The sequence below is a fragment of the Panulirus ornatus genome, chromosome 30 (assembly GCF_036320965.1).
Source record: "Panulirus ornatus isolate Po-2019 chromosome 30, ASM3632096v1, whole genome shotgun sequence".
In the NCBI taxonomy this organism is placed as follows: domain Eukaryota; kingdom Metazoa; phylum Arthropoda; class Malacostraca; order Decapoda; family Palinuridae; genus Panulirus; species Panulirus ornatus.
In genome coordinates this window covers 8,752,501-8,772,941 of record NC_092253.1, presented here as the reverse complement: position 1 = coordinate 8,772,941, position 20,441 = coordinate 8,752,501, and the positions used below count along the sequence as shown (strand labels likewise).

Below are 20,441 nucleotides of genomic sequence, written 5' to 3'. Positions count from 1 at the left end.
TATGTATTTGTAGGTTTATAAGTTTTCATACTCATTGATTACATTATCTAAACGTTTAAGAAACCATTATGCAAAAGGTATTTAATGGCTTCCATACATACTGGATGTTAAGTAAATATTGTATGAACTGTATATGTCCCACTAAGTCTTCGTATATGGCCACATTTGTTTTAACACCTTAACCCTTAACCAAATGCTTCATTCCAACCCTCAAAATTCATGTTTTTTTTTAAAGTTGCTTGAATATTTATTTAACTTTACATTTTCAAAGATATCCAAATAACAGTGATAAAAATCACCTCAGAAGTATACTCCCTCCACTACTTTCACTTAAACAATAGGTCAAAGTTCTACAGATGTTTCTGCACAAAATGCTAAAAAGTGTGAGTAAGAGCTGAGTGTCAAGTTAGTTGCCACTGTGCATAATTTATCATGTATGTTACTTGAATGAAAAAATTTTACTGATGATTATGAAGATTTTTCCCGTTAGGGCTCAGTCATCTGTTCTTGGCACTGCCTCACTGGCGAGGGAAGTGGCGAACATGTATGAAAGAAATGAGTTTTACCCTTTATAATAATCATAATTCTTGTTATAATCAATGTGATTCAGTGATAATATTTTCCTAACATCAAAATTATTAAAGTTGTTGAAATTAAAAGCTGCACCAGACGGATGCAGTGTTTTTAAGGTCAGGTGGGTGCAAGCAGCATTGCCTCCTCTTGTGCTAATAAACTCTCATGCCTCATCTTAGTCAGCTTTTAATGCTGAAAAGGTTTAGTGTCCGTCGAATTACTCTTCACAAGATCTAAAGATATATCAGATGATTCAGGATCATCTAACTTGTCCTCTAAATCTAGCCAAAAGCCATTCAATTTTGTTGATAAAGAATTCACAAAATTGTTTTGCATGGTTTGAGGATGATTGACTGATGAGAAATGATTGCACTGCTACCTCAACTGCCATCCAGGCTTAAAACAAAGCTTTGAAGTAGAGGCACAAAACTTGATGCATAATTATTCATCTAGAGGCATTGCTCATTGCATATATCCATATAGAGGTGTTAAGGGTCATTCTATAATTGATGTTTATTTAAAGCCCATAATATTGCATTTCTCTTAGTTTTGATAGCAAAATGAAATGCTTTAAAAATACAGTATTCAGTTTCTCAAATTATTTTTCGTATGCTGTCATAAGAAACAGCAGCTTTGTCAGATTCAGAGCTTTCTCAGAAAGGTAAGCAGGCAGTGGAAATTATTTTTCTTCATGTTACATGCATTTTGCATTGGAGCTATGAAAAATATGAGGAACAGTTGTTTGGGAAAAAAATCTTTTATCTTCTGCTGTTAAGATGGCACCTTAATACAAAGATTTTCTCAACATTTCAGTTCCAGAAGTGCCTCTGACTGCTGAAAGCTCATTGGAATGAAATCTCAATGATAGTCTGAATATAAATCATTGATACAAACTGGTTGGGAGATTCAGCAGGACTTCACTAGTTTTTCAAGTATGAGGTCAAATTGATGCTTACCCAGTGATTCTCCAGGTGAGATTTTTTTTTAATCCCAGAGTTAAGGACTATACAGGGGCAACAAGATATAAAATAATCAAAGCTGCAGGACAATAGTAATATGTTAGACAATGATCAATGCAGTATTCCTCCATTTCAGGTGGCTGGGAACTAAGCCTAGTATACTAAAGGCTAAAAAGCGGCAGTGGAGTTCACCAGACACAGAGATTTTTGCTCTGGCCACCCCCTTGAGGGAGTTCCTTAAGGTAACAACAGTCAGAAATAATGACAGATAGGGAACTGAGTCTACCCAAGAGAATTGAGCATCCCTATGCTTTTCCAGCTGAATAGGCTGGGGACCCCATTCCTGTAAAATTAATTCCCAGATAAGGTGCATGTCTGTGCTTTTAATCCACACCCTGGAAATGGATTCAAAAATAATATATTACGGAGAAATGTTTTTACGCAAGCATCCTTGGCTACCTCTCTTAGCAAATATCTGTACATTCAGAGGGTAGCAAATAAAGTAAGTTAAGAGGTTATTCCTGTTGGAAAAGGTTGTTTGCTGGTTGTTCTAGCTTTTATGCTGTGTTTAGAAGGAAAAATTCAAATCTTAAAAGATTACAAAATATCCCCAACACATTTAGTAGGTTGCCTTTTGATAATTTCATGAGTACTGCTTCTGCTGATCTTCATGAATGGAAGTTTCATCACAAACTTACAGCTAAGCTTTTCCTGATTTGGTTTCTTCAAGTTTTACAAGTTCTTTAATTGTCATTGATACAAGCTTTTGCAGACATGTATTTTCTAACCAGCAATCTTCATCTGAGCGCATTAGTTCTGCAAACATGATTAAAAGTAGGAATTCATGTTTTTCTGGTCTTTGTATATATTATAGTAGGCTTTAGAGAATGAAAAATTATACTTGTCTTACAAATGTTTAGAAAATTTATAAGCTTTAGCATCATCACACTCTTTTCCTGCTAGGGCTAAGGACAGTGCCCTACTGAGCACTCCAGAATAGTTGAAGTTCTGTTTTCTAGAATGAAAATAACTTCAAACAACTTGGCAGTTTCTAACTGGCTCCTTTCTACTCCCCTGCAGGAGACAGCAATATCCACTCTATTTATTTGAGCTCCAAGGAGTTATACCCTTTAAATTGTTTATGCTTTTGAGTCTGCAACATGCTTAGAACTCAGTAATTTCTTCTGCTGTTCATCCAAATAAAACCTAGTTTTAATTTTAAAAAGCAAACTTTCTTCATTTATTTTATCTGCATATCATTTCATCCTTCCCTTTGTACATATGATGATGTTCCATACTGCCATGATGGATTGAGATTTAGGTGCAAAGTTAATTTATCTCTGAGGTTCTGTCACTTCTGTTAATTTCATATTGTCAGTGCTTGTTCCTCTTCAACAAAGAACAGGATCCGGTATCCTCAGCTTCAAGGTGAGTGCACAGTGTTCATTTCAGCATTTCATGTACAATAGGGTTTTCACATCCTTGCACACCCTTTGGAAGTTTTATATCCTTTGCCCTCCTTACTTATTTTCTGGCAGACCAGTTTGTTACTGCTAATCTGTCATGACAATGCAATTTGTTACTGCTAATCTCTCATGACAATACAAAACTCATTGAACCAATGAATGTTTTTTAAGACAATATGTTAAAACCTCTTTTTCTAGGTTGCATCCTGTCACAAAAATTAAAGGTTGTGGGGTGAAGGTAACCTGCTTGTTACCTAATGTCCTACATAAAGTAGGAGCTAATGAACTGGTTTACTACATTTTCAGAGCATAATTCAACCATTCTAAAGTTTTCACCATGAAAACTGAAATTAAACACAAAAGAAGTGGTCATAGCTCAGAGGAAACAAACTCCTTTGTAACTTGGAGGATATTTTCCCTACTTTCACTCTCATTATGAGCAACCAAAGATGTGAGTTCAAAGTAGAATCTGATTTCAGTACTCATGTATTTACCTCATTATATTTCATTGCTTAAGTTTTTACATGCCTGATCTGTTGAATGAAGATTTCCAAGACTTGTGTGATGATAATCTACCTTCCTAGTTAAGAGGTTTTCTCTCTTCTGCACATTTAAGCCCCATTCAAAGGATATGTAGGCCTCCCATATCCAATTAATAGTAAAAAAAAAGAAAAAAAAAACGAATGTGCCACCTCTGCAACATTCTTGGTGTGAGCTCCATACAACATGTATTTCGTGACCAAATCATCAAAAGCTTTGAGTGGGATATTCAAGCTCATATTCAAAAGTAAAACTACTTTATTGCAAATATTCAAAACAATCTCATCACTATAAGAAAATGTATTTTGAACATAAAACCCAGACACTGAGAACTTGCAAAATTAGTCTTTATAAGAAATTCTACTTCTGACAACAATTATGGTTTACACTATAATGAAATAGTTTGAAATGTATTGCTGCTATACATACACAAGACTCAATTTGGCCATTTCAGTGCAATCTGTAAAAGTCTTGGTCTAATAAAGAATATGAATGAATCATACGATAAATGCCCAAACCATTAATGGCAGCATCTTCAGTAACAATATTATACATATAGTCTAGATACTGGCCTTACATATACTATATCTACATGAAAAGAATAACTTTTATGACAATCAATGTCCCTCTGCTTCAGTTTTGAAAGGCATAGGGATGATATAACTCCACTAAGATGTAAGCCTTACTAATGCCCTGATTATTATTTGAGCATCATTTAATGACCTACCCAGCAAGGAAAATAGTTACAAGAATACCTTAAAGAGTATGTCACAGAATATCATTTTATATTCACAACCTTAAAACAAACGACAATGCAAAAATTCCTAACGAGTTTGGCAAGTAAGTTATTTTTTGCATCATGGTATTTCAAAAATTTGCAACATAAAAATCTGTATATTACTATTTAGTCAAAACCAGACCTCAGACATAAAAACACTTAATATTTGAATGTTGATGCATGAGTGAAATGTAATTATATCTTTCATTAACAAAAAATTATAGAAATTACTCATTCTGAAGATACTCTTGATTTTCTTGTATAATATTACTGATGAATCCATTAATCTTTGACAGAAACAAATGACTAATCGATAACAAAATTATTACCTGCTTACAGCTCAATGCTTATAATAAAGCAGCAAAACCCTGAAGGTGCATACACAAAGAAATTAAAGCTAACAGTTGAAATATTTTACTACATAGAAGCAAAGCATCTTGAGCTAAAATTATGCAATACTTGATTTTACCTGTACTCTCTGGCAAAGTTACTTTCAAAAAGAAATTTATAGGGTGGTATATTTTTAGTACATATCTGAAAAAAAAAAAAAAATCCTTACCTTTAACAATGGCATTTACCAAATGGACAAACTCATTACATCTTACAAAGTTTACTCTGTGACTCTTGAGGTATTTTAAACTTGTAGTGGTCTACCTCAGGGAATTAAACTGCAGGGTTGGTGTCAGGAACTGTACCTGAGCAAATCTGATTCCCCAAAAAGGTGCATAATCTTATATGCCATGTCCATCTCATGTAAATGAATATGGAGTTGAGAAAATGTGTAGACTGATTAATCATCGGATGTAAATAAATATTTGTACAGAAATATATAAAGGCTTCATCATATGCTACACGCTACACATTCTTTTGTCTACAAAAGGTATAATGATAATTTTTCTGAAATTCTGATTTTAAATATATTATTTGCAAAATCTGTATTTCAATGAGAAGAAAGTGGTAACCAATCAAAATATCATGCAACTGACAACAAATTTTAAAAGATAAATCTTCAGCTTCCTGGACAATAATTTCTTGGCTCAATCACATCATTGAATACAATGTTTGTAAGAGAAAAGAATATTTACGCACTCCTTCTTTAATCTTTTGTCATCATCATACAAGCTGCAGATTTAGTTTTGAAGAAATGTATTGCCATACTTTAAGGACAGGCATATTTAGGATACGTTCAGCTGCCAATGGGCAATTAGGGTAAGCAGTAGCACAAACCTCAAGAGGGGAAGCAAAACCTTCACGTGCCGCTGACATATAACGCCAAATTAGTGAATCTGCAGTTGTTGTAACAGGTCCATGGAGAAGTCTGTGCAGATATGAAATGGTTGAGGGAGACATTTATCATACAATCATAACCAACATGTGCTAAAAAAATACACATTTTATAATGCTGTAAATGACAGTGTTAATTTTCTTTTCATAAGTTCCAGGTATTAGGTAACATAATATCATTACAGTTAAGTACTGACTGTACTTTAAAAGAATTTACATCTCTTTTACATCCATAAATGTTGCACATATCTTTTTCTCTAAACCATCTTCACTACTTTCTAAAACCGAGAGCACCCTTTTCCCTTCCTAAACCCACCTCGGTCTTTACCACCAAGGAATACACTAACACTTTTAATATGATCTATAACCATCTTACCAACACCTTGCCACTTATGTTAAAGAGACTTATTACTATATGATTCTTATACTCAATTGTACTAATTACACTCACTTTTACTCCTCTTCCCTTTATGCTGTGGAACAGTGACCACCTTCTTTCAATCATTAGGCACCTCACTACTTTTGTGTGTTTCCATACACAGTTTGCAATCTACAATAGTTTCACTTCCAATCTTTATCATCTCACTCAATCCTCCATATATAAAACCCAGCTGTCCTGCTCTTTAAGTTTTTTTTTTATCTTATTCACTTTCCCCTTTGTAATGTCTTCCTGTCACAAAAGTTTATCTCATCCTTGTCAGTTAACATGTCTTTCACCATCACTTCCCATCAGTTTCTTAAAATATTTCCTCCATCTCACACAAGATTCATTTCTTGTTACTTTCATTATCCCAGGTTTGTCTAATATACTTCCACAGTACAAATACCTCTGTTCTACTATTATTCACTTTCTGTCAGAATAGCTTGATTTTTTCTAATTACTAATTCTTCAGAGACTCTCATTTGCTTTATCTTTATCAATACATACCATCATTTTCACATCTACTTGGGGCTTAATAATTTACTCTTTACCCTCCATCATTACTTTTTCTGGCAAATTCAGCTTCTAAACCCTTCTATCTTCTTCCACTAACCTTCTTTAATATTCATTTTACCATGTTGTTCTGTATATATTCTGTACTGCGGCTCCTTTTATCAAAATCTTAATTAAACCCACCCCATATAATCTTACCTTAATTCTTTCATGAAGATTTGTCCAATTGGAGAGAAACTTTCAGGTGTCGAGGCCAGTTCACACAAGAGGCGTTCTTGACAGGACAATGATGGCAACTGTGAGCAAAAAAAGGGGGCAATAGCAAGTAAGAATGTGTAAACACACCCTTTCTAGTTTCATATATTTTTTCAGTGAGTTGATTTTGCAAAGTAATTTTTCATTGAATAAAAAGAACTTACATCCACCTCATTTCACTAAATAGACAGTATCATTGAGAACTTGCTTGCTTCTTTAATTACATGTAGCTTTGCGAATTTAAGACATGAGGTGCATTTTTTTGCATGCATCACGTTATTAAATTTCATATAGGAAGTATGTGAAGAGACAAACATGTCTCAGAAACATTAAATTTTCTCAGAACATGTTTTACCACTGGGGAAAATGCCCATTGTATTTTTACCATCCACCCCATTGAGACAAATAGTACCTCGAGGTGAGCGAAGTAGGCAATGAGGCGGTTCAGCTGCTGCTCGTAAGCAGAGTCCCAGAGCAGCTCCTCAGGCCGGTCGTCCTCCTCCTCGACCAAGTTGTACAGCTGGAGAGATCGTCCTCCAACGGGGGCCAGCGTGGGCAGGGCCAGCGAGATGGGCATATTGAGCAAGAAGCCTGGCGAAGGCCGGGAGGGTCATAGCAAGAGCAGATCTCCTACTTAAGAATGATTAATTAATAGTTTTACTTCAAGATTTATATAAAGTTATTACCATATCTTACAATTGAGTTTGGCCGTAATGGTGTATATCAGTTTACTGTAAAGAGAACACGTCTTGGTCATCTGTTTGGATGACAGTTGTTTGAGATTTATGTTTGGTAAAAGTTCATCCCTGCGGGTGTTGGATGTTTCATGTCTTCATGGTATGGAGTTCTGAGGAAAGACTTGGGAGGACGCATTGGGAAAGGTGACTGGAAAAGGTTTAACGTCTTAAGAAGGGGCTGTTCGCCATTGTAGGAAAGGTGTCTGGAAAAGGGTGAAAGTCTTAAGAAGGGACTGTTCGCCACTGCACCGAACTAGCGAACAGTAATTCCAAGGAGAAAGACAAGTCAAGGAAAAAAGATAATGGTGCTTTTTTAAATGAGAAATTAAAAATGAAGGCAAAGAGGATGAAGAAGGTCCACAATATTTAGCTTCGAAAAAGAAATACATCGAGATGGTTGAGAGTAAGCTGAGATATCCTAAAATATGAGAGGCTGACAAAACATAAGGCAACCTGATGAAAGGGTGGGGCAGACGCAGACTTGTAGGGCGTACGTGTAATGCATGTCAGTATGGAATGTGGTGCTTCTTGTCCAGTCTGTCACACACGGGCAATCTGCAACTACCATAGAGTAGAATTATAATAATGACATCATGTGATTCTTGTAAACTTACCTAACGTGATGGGAGCGTCAGGGTTGACGAAGAAGTATCTTTTGGTCCTGCCGGCCGTTGCCATCCCACACAACACAGCCACCATCAGCACCGCCAGAACGCGCATCCTTCCAACTCTGGTAAGTGAACAAATCAAATTGGATAAATATGTGGTTTAACGGTAGCACAAAATACCATAGATTTGTAAGAAACATTCTCATATCCAGAGAATCCTTACAGGGGCACTAATGAGATATAACATCAATCAATTCTGCGGTAATAACTAAGACGTTGGTAAGGAGCGTTAAGAAACCCAGGAGGAAAATGTGGGAACCTCATCTAACATACCCTAACAGATGAGATATACCTTGTATCCATTATCACATCAAGATGTGACTATGATTTTGTCTACATACAGTAGCTGGGAGGATTGCTCGCTGTCTGAGTTCCAGTGGTAACGTGAATGGTAAACAGAAGACTTCCTGAGTTTATTTCTAACACGTGGGGGACTAAAGAAGCTGGTCGACAATATCGCACGTATATTTGGACTATAACAGTGAGTGCTCAAATTACAGAGGTATAAGTTTGTTGAGTATTCCTGGTAAATTATATGGGAGGGTATTGATTGAGAGGGTGAAGGCATGTACAGAGCATCAGATTGGGGAAGAGCAGTGTGGTTTCAGAAGTGGTAGAGGATGTGTGGATCAGGTGTTTGCTTTGAAGAATGTATGTGAGAAATACTTAGAAAAGCAAATGGATTTGTATGTAGCATTTATGGATCTGGAGAAGGCATATGATAGAGTTGATAGAGATGCTCTGTGGAAGGTATTAAGAATATATGGTGTGGGAGGCAAGTTGTTAGAAGCAGTGAAAAGTTTTTATCGAGGATGTAAGGCATGTGTACGTGTAGGAAGAGAGGAAAGTGATTGGTTCTCAGTGAATGTAGGTTTGCGGCAGGGGTGTGTGATGTCTCCATGGTTTTTTAATTTGTTTATGGATGGGGTTGTTAGGGAGGTAAATGCAAGAGTCCTGGAAAGAGGGGCAAGTATGAAGTCTGTTGGGGATGAGAGAGCTTGGGAAGTGAGTCAGTTGTTGTTCGCTGATGATACAGCGCTGGTGGCTGATTCATGTGAGAAACTGCAGAAGCTGGTGACTGAGTTTGGGAAAGTGTGTGGAAGAAGAAAGTTAAGAGTAAATGTGAATAAGAGCAAGGTTATTAGGTACCGTAGGGTTGAGGGTCAAGTCAATTGGGAGGTGAGTTTGAATGGAGAAAAACCGGAGGAAGTGAAGTGTTTTAGATATCTGGGAGTGGATCTGTCAGCGGATGGAACCATGGAAGCGGAAGTGGATCATAGGGTGGGGGAGGGGGCGAAAATTTTGGGAGCCTTGAAAAATGTGTGGAAGTCGAGAACATTATCTCGGAAAGCAAAAATGGGTATGTTTGAAGGAATAGTGGTTCCAACAATGTTGTATGGTTGCGAGGCGTGGGCTATGGATAGAGTTGTGCGCAGGAGGATGGATGTGCTGGAAATGAGATGTTTGAGGACAATGTGTGGTGTGAGGTGGTTTGATCGAGTAAGTAACGTAAGGGTAAGAGAGATGTGTGGAAATAAAAAGAGCGTGGTTGAGAGAGCAGAAGAGGGTGTTTTGAAATGGTTTGGGCACATGGAGAGAATGAGTGAGGAAAGATTGACTAAGAGGATATATGTGTCGGAGGTGGAGGGAACGAGGAGAAGAGGGAGACCAAATTGGAGGTGGAAAGATGGAGTGAAAAAGATTTTGTGTGATCGGGGCCTGAACATGCAGGAGGGTGAAAGGAGGGCAAGGAATAGAGTGAATTGGAGCGATGTGGTATACCGGGGTTGACGTGCTGTCAGTGGAGTGAATCAAGGCATGTGAAGCGTCTGGGGTAAACCATGGAAAGCTGTGTAGGTATGTATATTTGCGTGTGTGGACGTGTGTATGTACATGTGTATGGGGGTGGGTTGGGCCATTTCTTTCGTCTGTTTCCTTGCGCTACCTCGCAAACGCGGGAGACAGCGACAAAGTATAAAAAAAAAAAAAAAAAAAAACAGTGAAAATTAAGTAAAATCTCTATCACTGGATGTCAGGTAAGACTCAAGGAGCCTGTTAATTTCTAGATGTGTTTCATCAATTGACAGAGTAATGAATCCCACGGTTTCACTTATTTTTCACGGGATGACTTGACTCGTGACGCTGAAATTAGCAAACACTTAAGATGAAAAAATGTTGAACCAACAATTTGCAACCAGAGATCTAAAATGATGTCAGTACTGGCACAACTCTTGAGGCCTCTTAAATCTTGGAGCGATATCACCAAGCATGAACCCAGCCTCCCCAAAGTGTGACCTTTCCTCTCACCTAACTCTTGCGTTCAAAGGTATTCAGTTATGACAGATAGCTGTCGCACTCATTGAAGCCCTACGTAATCTCATCTTTACGATTGTGTAGCCGGGAGGAACAGGCATTTTGAAGCCCCACGTAATCTCATCTGTTTACGATTGTTTAGCCGGGAGGAATGGGCATTTCATCACCCGACCTTAAAGATCTTTTGAGACAGCGTCGTTGATTTTGCTTCTCGTTTGTGTTGCGGGTAATCATCCACAGACCGACGGAATCTTGACCAGTCCACTTCACCGTAATGACAGTCTGAGAGTCTAGAATACGTGGTGTCTGAAAATGCCGGTCATTTAATGCTTAGCGGTCAGCATCTGGCGTCGTTTATAATGCCTGCCGAGTGCAGAGTGGACAAATGGTGGGGCTACCAACATTATCATTTCAACGGGACTGTAAATACGAAAGATCTTCAGATCTCTCCCTTGCCTTTCATAACAACCCGTCGAGTCTAAATTTGGAGTCTACACTCCTTTACATAATAAATACACACCGCCGTGGTTGGATCAACACTAGCTTGACCACAAACACGCTGGAAGTCGGTTAAGTCCGGACGCCTCGACCCATATACGCGCCGCTGTGGCTGTCCACTGGTATATATCTCACGTGGTTCTGCCTCATGCTACACCTACATTGTAGGGCAGACCTACCTACTGTCAGGCTATTTCCTCCTCTAGGGTCATGGCGAGACGAGTAACGCGCAGCATACCCTTAATTCTAATCTATGAAGATCCCAAGTATACACTTTATTTTTTTTTTCTACTGCAGTAATAGGTAAGCCAGTGTTTATTGTTTCGTGTGTGTTACACAACACCATTTGGTAAAAAGGACGAATAGTGCAATTGGGATGATATTTTTCCGAAACCGAATATACCGTATCAGCCGAAATAACGTTTAGAGAAAATCTTGATTGCGCCTTACGGAATTATAACGAATTATGATGGTTACAACCTGTAATGATGATTCCCTAAACCTCCCATTATTTTCAAAAGTTAACGATCGACCATTGCAAACTCCAACGAACACGAACATTAACGGAAACCTCACATAATACTGTACTGCTTGAATGCGCGTTAATCGTTAATTACACAAAATCGTTGATGACAGGTTAATGTACTTGCAACAATGCTTTCAATTCTGTCAAGCATACAGTAGTAAAGTCACGTACACTTACCAAAAGTTGTTCCGGAAATTTAGCTATTTGATCCTCAATTCAGCATATGTACTACAATCCACTTCATTGTACGTACAGTGCAAAGAAATTAGTTCTGTCCTAGTCCATGCCAGGTTACTGTTGCACTAGGCACATACCCCATCCAAGAGCCTGGCGACGTTTCAGCTCTTGTGTATTACTTGTTAACTATTACTACATGGCATCCACGCTAACTTATTTTCGTAATAATCTGCGTGTATATATATATATATATATATATATATATATATATATATATATATATATATATATATATATTAAATCCCTGGGGATAAGGGAGAAAGAATACTTCCCACGTATTCCCTGTGTCGTAGTAGGCGACTGAAAGGGGAGGGAGCTGAGGGGGGCTGGAAATCCTCCCCTCTCGTTTTTAATTTTCCAAAAGAGGGAACAGAGAAGGGAGCCAAGTGAGGATTTCCGTCAAAGGCTTAGTCCCCTGTTCTTCACGCTACCTCGCTGACGTGGGAAATGGCGAATCGTATGATAAGACTCGAGGAGGATAGCTTCCCGCTTGGGGGAGGATGGCGGTGGCGGCTAGGCTGTTTGTGTAAATCATGTGGATGGCTCGCTACGTGTACTCAAGGTGACAGTCTAGGGACACCCAGTAGCCACTTGCCGTTCTTGGTCTCATCACTATATAAGTGAGATTATTACGGTACTCGGAGAATCATCGTGAAAGTACAAGAATTCACAGGTAGGGAAGGCTCCGTAACCGGATAGAAGGGTCTGGAGCAGACAGTACACCCGCTCCTTGTAAGGGTTTCGGTTTATAATTGAGGGAAACATGATATTCCATCAAAAACCTACCCTAGAAACATTCAGTCCACAGAATGTTACTGAAGACGCTCTAGAGTCATGTTGAATAAGTTCTAAACACTGAGTTTAGATATAATCAAGCGTTCGAAGTTCTGCTATAACTAATTTTGTACGTTACTATAATAACCCGCCTCGAGCGCACTCCTCTGCTCGACCTTGATCTGGAGTTCTCCTGGGTCTGTGCCGGCCCCTGAGGAGCCACGCCCCTGAGGAGCCACGCCTCTGCTTCCTCCTATGTCAGTTTCGGCCCTTAAGAAGCCACGCCTCTGCCTTTTCCTGTGGCTGTGCCTGGCCCGAAAGAACCACGTCCCTGCCGACTTCAGAAATGGGGCAAGGTAGGAGTTCGCTCCTCAAGCACCAAGAACCGGTTATACGAGCCTCGCTAACCTACATATATACTCCTCTGACTCCAGACGAATGGATGGAAAGAGTTAAGACATTATTTGCTTTAAATGTACTGTAAACATCAGTGACCAAACGGAAATTAAAAATTAATAACCCCATATCCAACAGTGACTACGCTTCACTTTGTTGTATTATGAGGCATGGTGTTCAGGTTAGGTGTGGCCTACGTAACTGTTCTCTGGAAATTCCCGCCATGCCACTCACCACTCATACACACACACACACTCTCCTTCCTCCACGAGGAAATGTCACGTGCACAAGTTTTGCTCGCAAAAAAATTGTGTTGAGGCTTAAGTGGTAATGATGTTTCGTGGACCAGTTTTATGCTTCCGGTGTGAGCGCTCAGTCTTTGCAACTGTACCTTGGCTGTTCGCAGCTTATCCAATGTGTACTGTCGTGCTCAGGGGTCGTACTGTCGTGCTCAGGGGTCGTAATGTCGTGATCAGGGGTCGTCCTGTCGTGCTCAGTAGGTTATTCATATGGCTCGACCGTAGATATTTGTTACACAACTCTGGGAAAATATGCCAGGAAAGTTCCCGCTCTTGGGAGGGGTTGGTCTTACCTCTCATTCACACACCGTGTACACATCCCTGCCTGTGTTTATCCCTAAGGTCATAGTATTTCAAGTCAACGGATTAATTCTTGATAAGAACAGATCGTCGTAAGGCAGGGGTGGGCCCGTGCCAGACGGAGACAGACCTGGCCGATCGAACGCCATCATCATTAACCAGCTTTATCGCCTTAGGGGGGAAAAATTCCTATCCGCGTTGTACTGGTTTGTCCTTGATACTCCACTGAAAGGTTCCATACTCTCCTCAAACCTTTACCTCTTCTCTCAACAACTTTGACGATTCTTTTCATAACCTAATTATCTCTGACGCTCTCAATATAGTCCCATTTCATGCCCTTCTATCACCTTATATATATATATATATATATATATATATATATATATATATATATATATATATATATATATATACAAAGGATCTTCCCACCATAACTACAATCCATACAAAATTATCAGTATATTACACACCTTCAATCCAAATGTCCATCTCATTAACCCCAACACATATCCTTTCAGACCACTTCAAATGACATTTTCAGCGTTACTAGCCACCATCAAAGTCGCTTAACACTCGGTAAATAAGAACCATATTACATTTCATGCTTAAAGACATGTCTGGGATGTGAGTGCGCTTCAGCTTCTACACACACACACACACACACACACACACACACACACACACACACACATGCCATTTTGTTGATTACCTAGGCTTTAATGCAGTCTAACATTATCCCTCGCCAGCCAACATTATCCACCTTAAACAATGTACATTACTTTCTCACAGCATGATCACATGCTTGTCAGAGGTTTTGTTAGTCGAAATATTTGTCTCATTTATAAAGCATTTCAAGGACAACATTTGGAATTTCATTACTTATACAACAAGTTATTGGAGACAAAAATAGATTAATAGATTTATGCCTGTAGCATTATGCGTAATACTGAAATATCATAAATCATGTGGGTATAACACACGGACATTAATACCATATATCATGGCGCCTTCCCCATGTCTAGCTGCCGGCAGCCTAAAGAGCTGCCACGACCCAGTATTCCCTCGCCAGCTTCCTGTACATAATCCATACCGACCCTTTAATTGCACAGGGCTGGTTGGTGTACGGATGTTACGTCATAACATGTTTTCTTCGAGAGAACGTATGATACGTTGTGGCATTTCAACTGACGGATGATCAAATTAAATACATACCAAGACTTATAAATGTATTAATACATTAATGTAGAGAGATCAATGTATTTTGATAGACTTGTAAATGCATAATACATTACTGTAGTCAGATCTATGTATTTTGATAGTATTCAATTAGAATTACGCGTGCTCACATACAGCGCCACAGAGAAATACACACCAGTATAGAAACAGCTAGATAGCCCTAAATAGCCGCACTTTCTAGACTAACTAGGCATCTACAAGTGTGCGGGCAGTTACCAGGCGGCCTCTGCTACGTGGGGTCAGATCAGATACCTGCAGGTACAAGGGCGGCCTCGGTCAACACCCTCCCCACCGGCAGATAACGGGTCCTACTACCCCCGCCTGCCTCCACCCCTCACACTACCCCTCCAGGTGTGAAGAATCCCTCTGGTCTACTGCCCCACACTCACCCCATCCCAGACTCGTCCTCTTAGGGTTACCCATTTACCTCCTTTCCTTCCAAACCACCACCCTCCTTAAGGCCTCTCTCTCCCTTGCTTGGAGGACCTAATTACTTAGGCTCACCACGAGGGCACCCAGCCATACTTTCGGCCAGACTGTCTTAAGTGTAAATAAGCGCCATATTTCATGCATGGTAGGGGGAGATAAACAGGGGAAGAGTAGGTGAGGATTCAGTCCTCGATGGATTTTGGGTGGTGGTAGGTGGTAGAGAGGAGGATATTACCAGATCTAGTCAGTCTTATGGGAAAGAGGTCCAAGTGGGCACACGGGTTTGCCAGGGGGTACCGGGAGACTGGTCCGCTGGGTGCCAGGTTTATCCAGGTCTACTGGTTGACGGCCACTGCAAGTAGCGGGTCGTACTAGGTCGAACGGGAGGCCCTCACCACCATCCCGGTCAACAGTGTGATGTCGCTGGCCACCTCAGGTATGCAGAGTCACCTCCTTGATATGCTAGCACCATAGCAGGTCCTGGGCCGGCCATATAGCGGTGCAAGTGTGCGTGGCCTGGGTATAATGGGCACCTGGGTATAGGGAGCTCCCGGCCGAGCATATCAGATCACCGTGGCGATGGAAAATTCGACCAGTTAAGGGCGTTTGTCTTTCACACGATTTCCATTCGTAATAAATACAACGAAACAACATGGATCCACACTCTTGAAGCAAAACAATTCCTGGGGATTATTATTATTATTATCGAGACGAGTAATCTTCAATGGTAAAGGAGCGAAGTACTTACCCCTCCCCCTCCCTCGATCATACAGCCCCAACCCGTACAACGAACATATGTGTATAACGGTCACTCCTCAGTAACGGCCGGGGTCTCTATGTCGAACACTTTTCAAAAACGATGAGTGATGGTACAGATACAGTGGCCACTTTGTTTTTCGTCACGACTTAAGGGGTTGCGTTTACGGCCTCACCGACTCGAACAAAGTTCAACAGTCGAATTACGAGTCACAAAAGGACGGGCAAACATCAAGCCTTCATAACTGACGACTGGGTATATGATCACGATAATATACAAGAACATACAGCCTTATTCGAGAAATGGGACCCCACGAGTATAGAACTTTCATTCCGTATACAAATAACTAATTACACACGGATACACAGACATACATAAACATAAATCCACACACCAAAAAATTGACGACATACTTTTGTTCCAAGCGTAGCTCGAATCAGAGTGGCATTCCCACGCAGAACAATCCACTCCTACCCCACCAACATGAACCAAATGACTCTTAAACAAACTTCGAGTCTAACAACTTGTTATATCTTTCCTCGGACAAACTTTTCCTTTTGTAGTCACCCATATGTTTCCTCTGAAGTATTCACGTATTCAGTGTGTGGTTATTTTTCTAATTTTACGATGGCAAATGAATATTCCATGTTTGGAATTGTATGTTTGTCTGTCACCTTGGTTAGTGTGATCTAGATCAGACGACATGTCAAGCTTTAGTTTCTACTTAAACACATTTGAAAACAGACTTCGCAAATACCTAGTTTAAGTCTACGAATTATGTTAATTGCGCCTCCATAGAAGAAAAAAGTTTTCTCAACTTCATGTACACTTCACTATTTCTGGTCTCTCTTGCTACCACAACAGCCATCCCCAAGAGCACTCAGTGATTCATTTCGATAACAAGCGTTCTCGAGAGATTCAGATGACTCTCTTCACAGCGCCCTGCGGGAAGTCTAGCCCCTGGTTAACATTCGTGAGGCGAATTACTTTGGCGCGTTAGTGACACTGCAAGAAACATTTTGCCTCGGTGTGAGTGCGTTTGTGTGAGCGTCTCTCTATATAAACGTAGATCTATCAGTAGTGTATGTCACCTCTTGTGATTAGCAGTTCGTATGAATCATTGAAACCACTGTTTTACTGGTAATCCTTAATGAAGATTACCTTAACACTGGAAGAAACGTCTGTATTTTAGCTTACGTCTACTAGACTAGGGGTACGTGTTGCGTATAGCCCGCACGTACTACGGGCAAACCATTTCCTGTGGACGAGGGAAATATTTTCACGTCAGCGTGATGATAGGTGATATCATATGATGGGTCCTCATATTTAGTGAATTCACTCGAACGTGTCTGGAAAAGAGCTCATCAAGAACTCGGTGCCCCGGCGTCTGTCTGGTGACGTCCACCGATCCGCCAACCAATGGTAGGTTTGGGTTAACGGACCAGGCTGGGCCTCGCGCGCAGCGGGCACATTGACCTCATACGTTGACGGTACACTAAACCGGCTGTCTCAGCTGTACCTGCCCTTGCTCCACGGCTCAAAATATGCCTCTGCGATCGGCATCAAGTTCCTTGGGAACACGAGACTGGTATGTGGTCTCTAAGGTTGATTATTCGAAATTATTGAACACATCAAGAGCATAGTCTCTCAAGGGAGTAGTTACCATTCTGTTTCCTGGATTATCAAGGTCAGCTCATGGTTCTCACGTCAACGCTTGGGTAATAAGATCAATATCTACCAGTCATGTTTTCCTGTCTATACTGTAAATAGACACAAGCATGGCACCTGAATAAGGGACAGAAGTCCCTATGATAGAGAACTTGTTCATTTACCAAAGTGAGCGTTTCGGAAGCCGAGGCAAAGTCGGCTACATTGAAGACGTAGATTGAGGGGAGGACTATGGTTTCCTTGAGCCCTGAGTTCAATCCAAAATGTTCAGATTTCTTCAGCAGGAGTCAGTCTTGTATCAAGTCCGACTGCATGTCAAGGCTTGCATAGGTATAAAGATATAATCAGTCAGTCATGCAAGATTTATGGCCTAATGTTTTTAAAAGACTGTCGGAGTTACGGACATTCCTCACAAGCGAAGGGTAACAATCCTCTCGCATCCAGTAGAGCGTTACGATACCCAACCCTTAGACTGCCACGAAGTGCTTAAACTCATTTCCATCGCATACTGTACGGCCAAGTTCAGACAGCACTAGCTAGAGCGCAAGACGTTTCGGTCCGCGATCGGTGTTGAGCCGGGGTTAGACTATCTCCGGGCGCAACGGAGTTTAGTAAGCGCTTGTCAGTCCCCCATCACTCAGACACTTAGCCCCATCTCTCTTTTGTCACACATGCGGGATGTTAACCTTCCCTCTTCCTCTTTTTGGATACTTACTACACAGCAAAATTTGGTGTATTTATCTTTCTGTGATGCACACACACACACACCACACCACTTACCCATTGCTTCCTTCAAGCAAATGTTTGGCAGTATCCCAGTTATAATGCTTATGTCATTAAACACGTCACAGTTTGGTGTGGTTAGTCATTGGCAAGACAAAAAAAAAAAACTAGTTTGTAATGAAAAATCCTGAAAAAAAGGTGCAATGCCAAGAAAGGTATGCGGAGCCGGTTAGGGCGAGGCTTGCCGCCTCCAGGCGCTGCGCGACCTACAAACCCGAAAAAACCCATGTTACTAGGGACAAGTCTCAGTGGGAGGGCATTTATCTCACAAGCCCAGTGACAAGGGTTTTGAGCCCGATGCTTGTGGGACGTTCCCAGGAGCTTGGCTTATTGCTTATGTCTACTGAGATTACAGAAAAAACTTATCTATGTTGCCAGCAACCAAAGTGAAGGGCTTGATCAATGTCTCGTAAGATTCTACCCCAAAGTTAACCTACACAGGAATGATTATCTGTAACTTGTGTTTTTAGTGCTCCAACTCATGAATACCGCCTGATTTTCGTTCGATCAAGCGCCTAAGAATTATGAAACTTCCTGACCTATAAGCTTAAGTCGGCAGACATGACCTTATCGAACTGATTTCCAGTCCTCATTTATGAACGATTAAAAGCGCAGTAGTTGGCAACACAGCTGACCTTACTTGATCTCTCCCCGAAGATGATAGGGTGCATACCCACCTTATACCCTACCCCGCCACTAAAACAGGTCTGCTAATGTAACTAAATAGTTATTTCCTAATTAATCAAACCATCGTTAACAATCATAACATTTTTCAGGACTAAAAGTAGTAACTTCTTGCCGTCGATTACAATGTAGTAATTGTATCAGAATCTGATACAGACCATAGGCCATTTCCTTCGCCCGTAATACTTCCCTTGCAGACAGACATTCCGGCCAATCCGCAGGTGGACAACGTAAACTAAGTTGCCCTAGTCGTGACTAACACTGCTAACTTATCGCGTCTAACACCGCTAACTTGACAGTGACCTGAAATGCTGCCATCGTATCATTTGGCCATTCTAAAATTCTGAAATGAATCTATAATGGTACACAATGATCTGGCCCACTCATTTTAACGCCAGGGAAAATGTAAAGCAAGTTTCGTTCACCAGGGTAATATATAGAAGTAGTTCGCCCACATAGCTGATGGAACTTAACATTCAAGAGAGCTGAGCACTCGGTTTAAATTAAGCTGAAGCAGTCTTGTTCCTCAAATATATAAATACAGTACTACAGTACAGTATAATGCTTGTGTGTGTGAGAGAGAGTCAAACTAACACAGGAGATACCGCTTTAAACGTATCCCTTCTCATATCCGGTAAAATAGTAAAGCCCTAAATACAATCCTTCAACCTTACCCTGTCAGTCTCGTCACTCAAGGAAGCAGCGGGATGAGACGCTCGAATACACCTCTCTCAGCGACGCAACAAACACGACTGACTGACCTCTCTGCGTCGCGCCGGCCTCGCTCCCTCCCCTAACCCTCGGCGACGGTTAGGCTATCTGTGGGTCTATTTTTCTGGCTAAAGTCTTCCCACTGGCTACATTTCCAGGCGAGCTACCACTTACCTTTTTGATATGCTTACTTATTTAGATATGTCTGGTTTTGTCAGTAAATGATGCTAATTGGCCTCTGGCAAGATCCTATTGACCTGCTTTCCTCGGCTACCTTCTGTTTACATTCCTTTTTGAATACTTCCCAAATGACTTCTCTAACTACGTATGTGTTTTGAGAGAGAACGAGAGAGGCAGTTATGAACGAAGCCATATTAAGCCGTATTATCACTAAAGCCTAACATGAAAAAGCCATATTAAGCCGTATTATTACTAAAGCCTAGCAAGTGTGGCGTAGGTGGAATAGCAAGTAACAAATATAACATTTCAGTATATACTTATTAATGTTGATTTGAAAACTTGCTTATTCGCATTATTTTTAGTTCCCTCTTAGCACATTGTATGTATATTTCATCTTTTCTGAAATAGATCGAAAGACTAAACTATTTTACAAAACACAAGATATAATGAAAATGA

At 40.4% G+C, this 20,441-nt stretch overlaps 2 protein-coding genes across 4 annotated transcripts in view; one reads left to right on the top strand and one right to left on the bottom strand.

Annotated features, from left to right (window-relative positions):
- The first annotated feature begins 105 nt into the window (after positions 1-105).
- The window catches only part of LOC139758388 (uncharacterized), a 39,306-nt gene continuing 18,970 nt past the window's right edge, over positions 106-20,441 (top strand). For 2 of the 3 annotated variants that reach the window (XM_071679733.1, XM_071679736.1), the window contains exon 1: positions 106-1,544. The gene's annotated coding sequence lies outside the window, so the exon portion shown is untranslated. Of the gene's footprint in view, positions 1,545-10,199; positions 10,231-20,441 lie in introns of those variants that run through there. The other variant, XM_071679734.1, reaches the window with a different exon arrangement.
- On the bottom strand, positions 3,779-19,903 carry LOC139758391 (uncharacterized). Its single transcript, XM_071679743.1, has 5 exons — positions 19,769-19,903; positions 8,141-8,256; positions 7,202-7,380; positions 6,733-6,830; positions 3,779-5,634 (listed from the first exon to the last, which is right to left on the bottom strand). Exons 2-5 carry the CDS (start codon positions 8,244-8,246, stop codon positions 5,430-5,432), a joined length of 588 nt encoding a protein of 195 aa, XP_071535844.1. The 5' UTR covers positions 8,247-8,256; positions 19,769-19,903; the 3' UTR covers positions 3,779-5,429.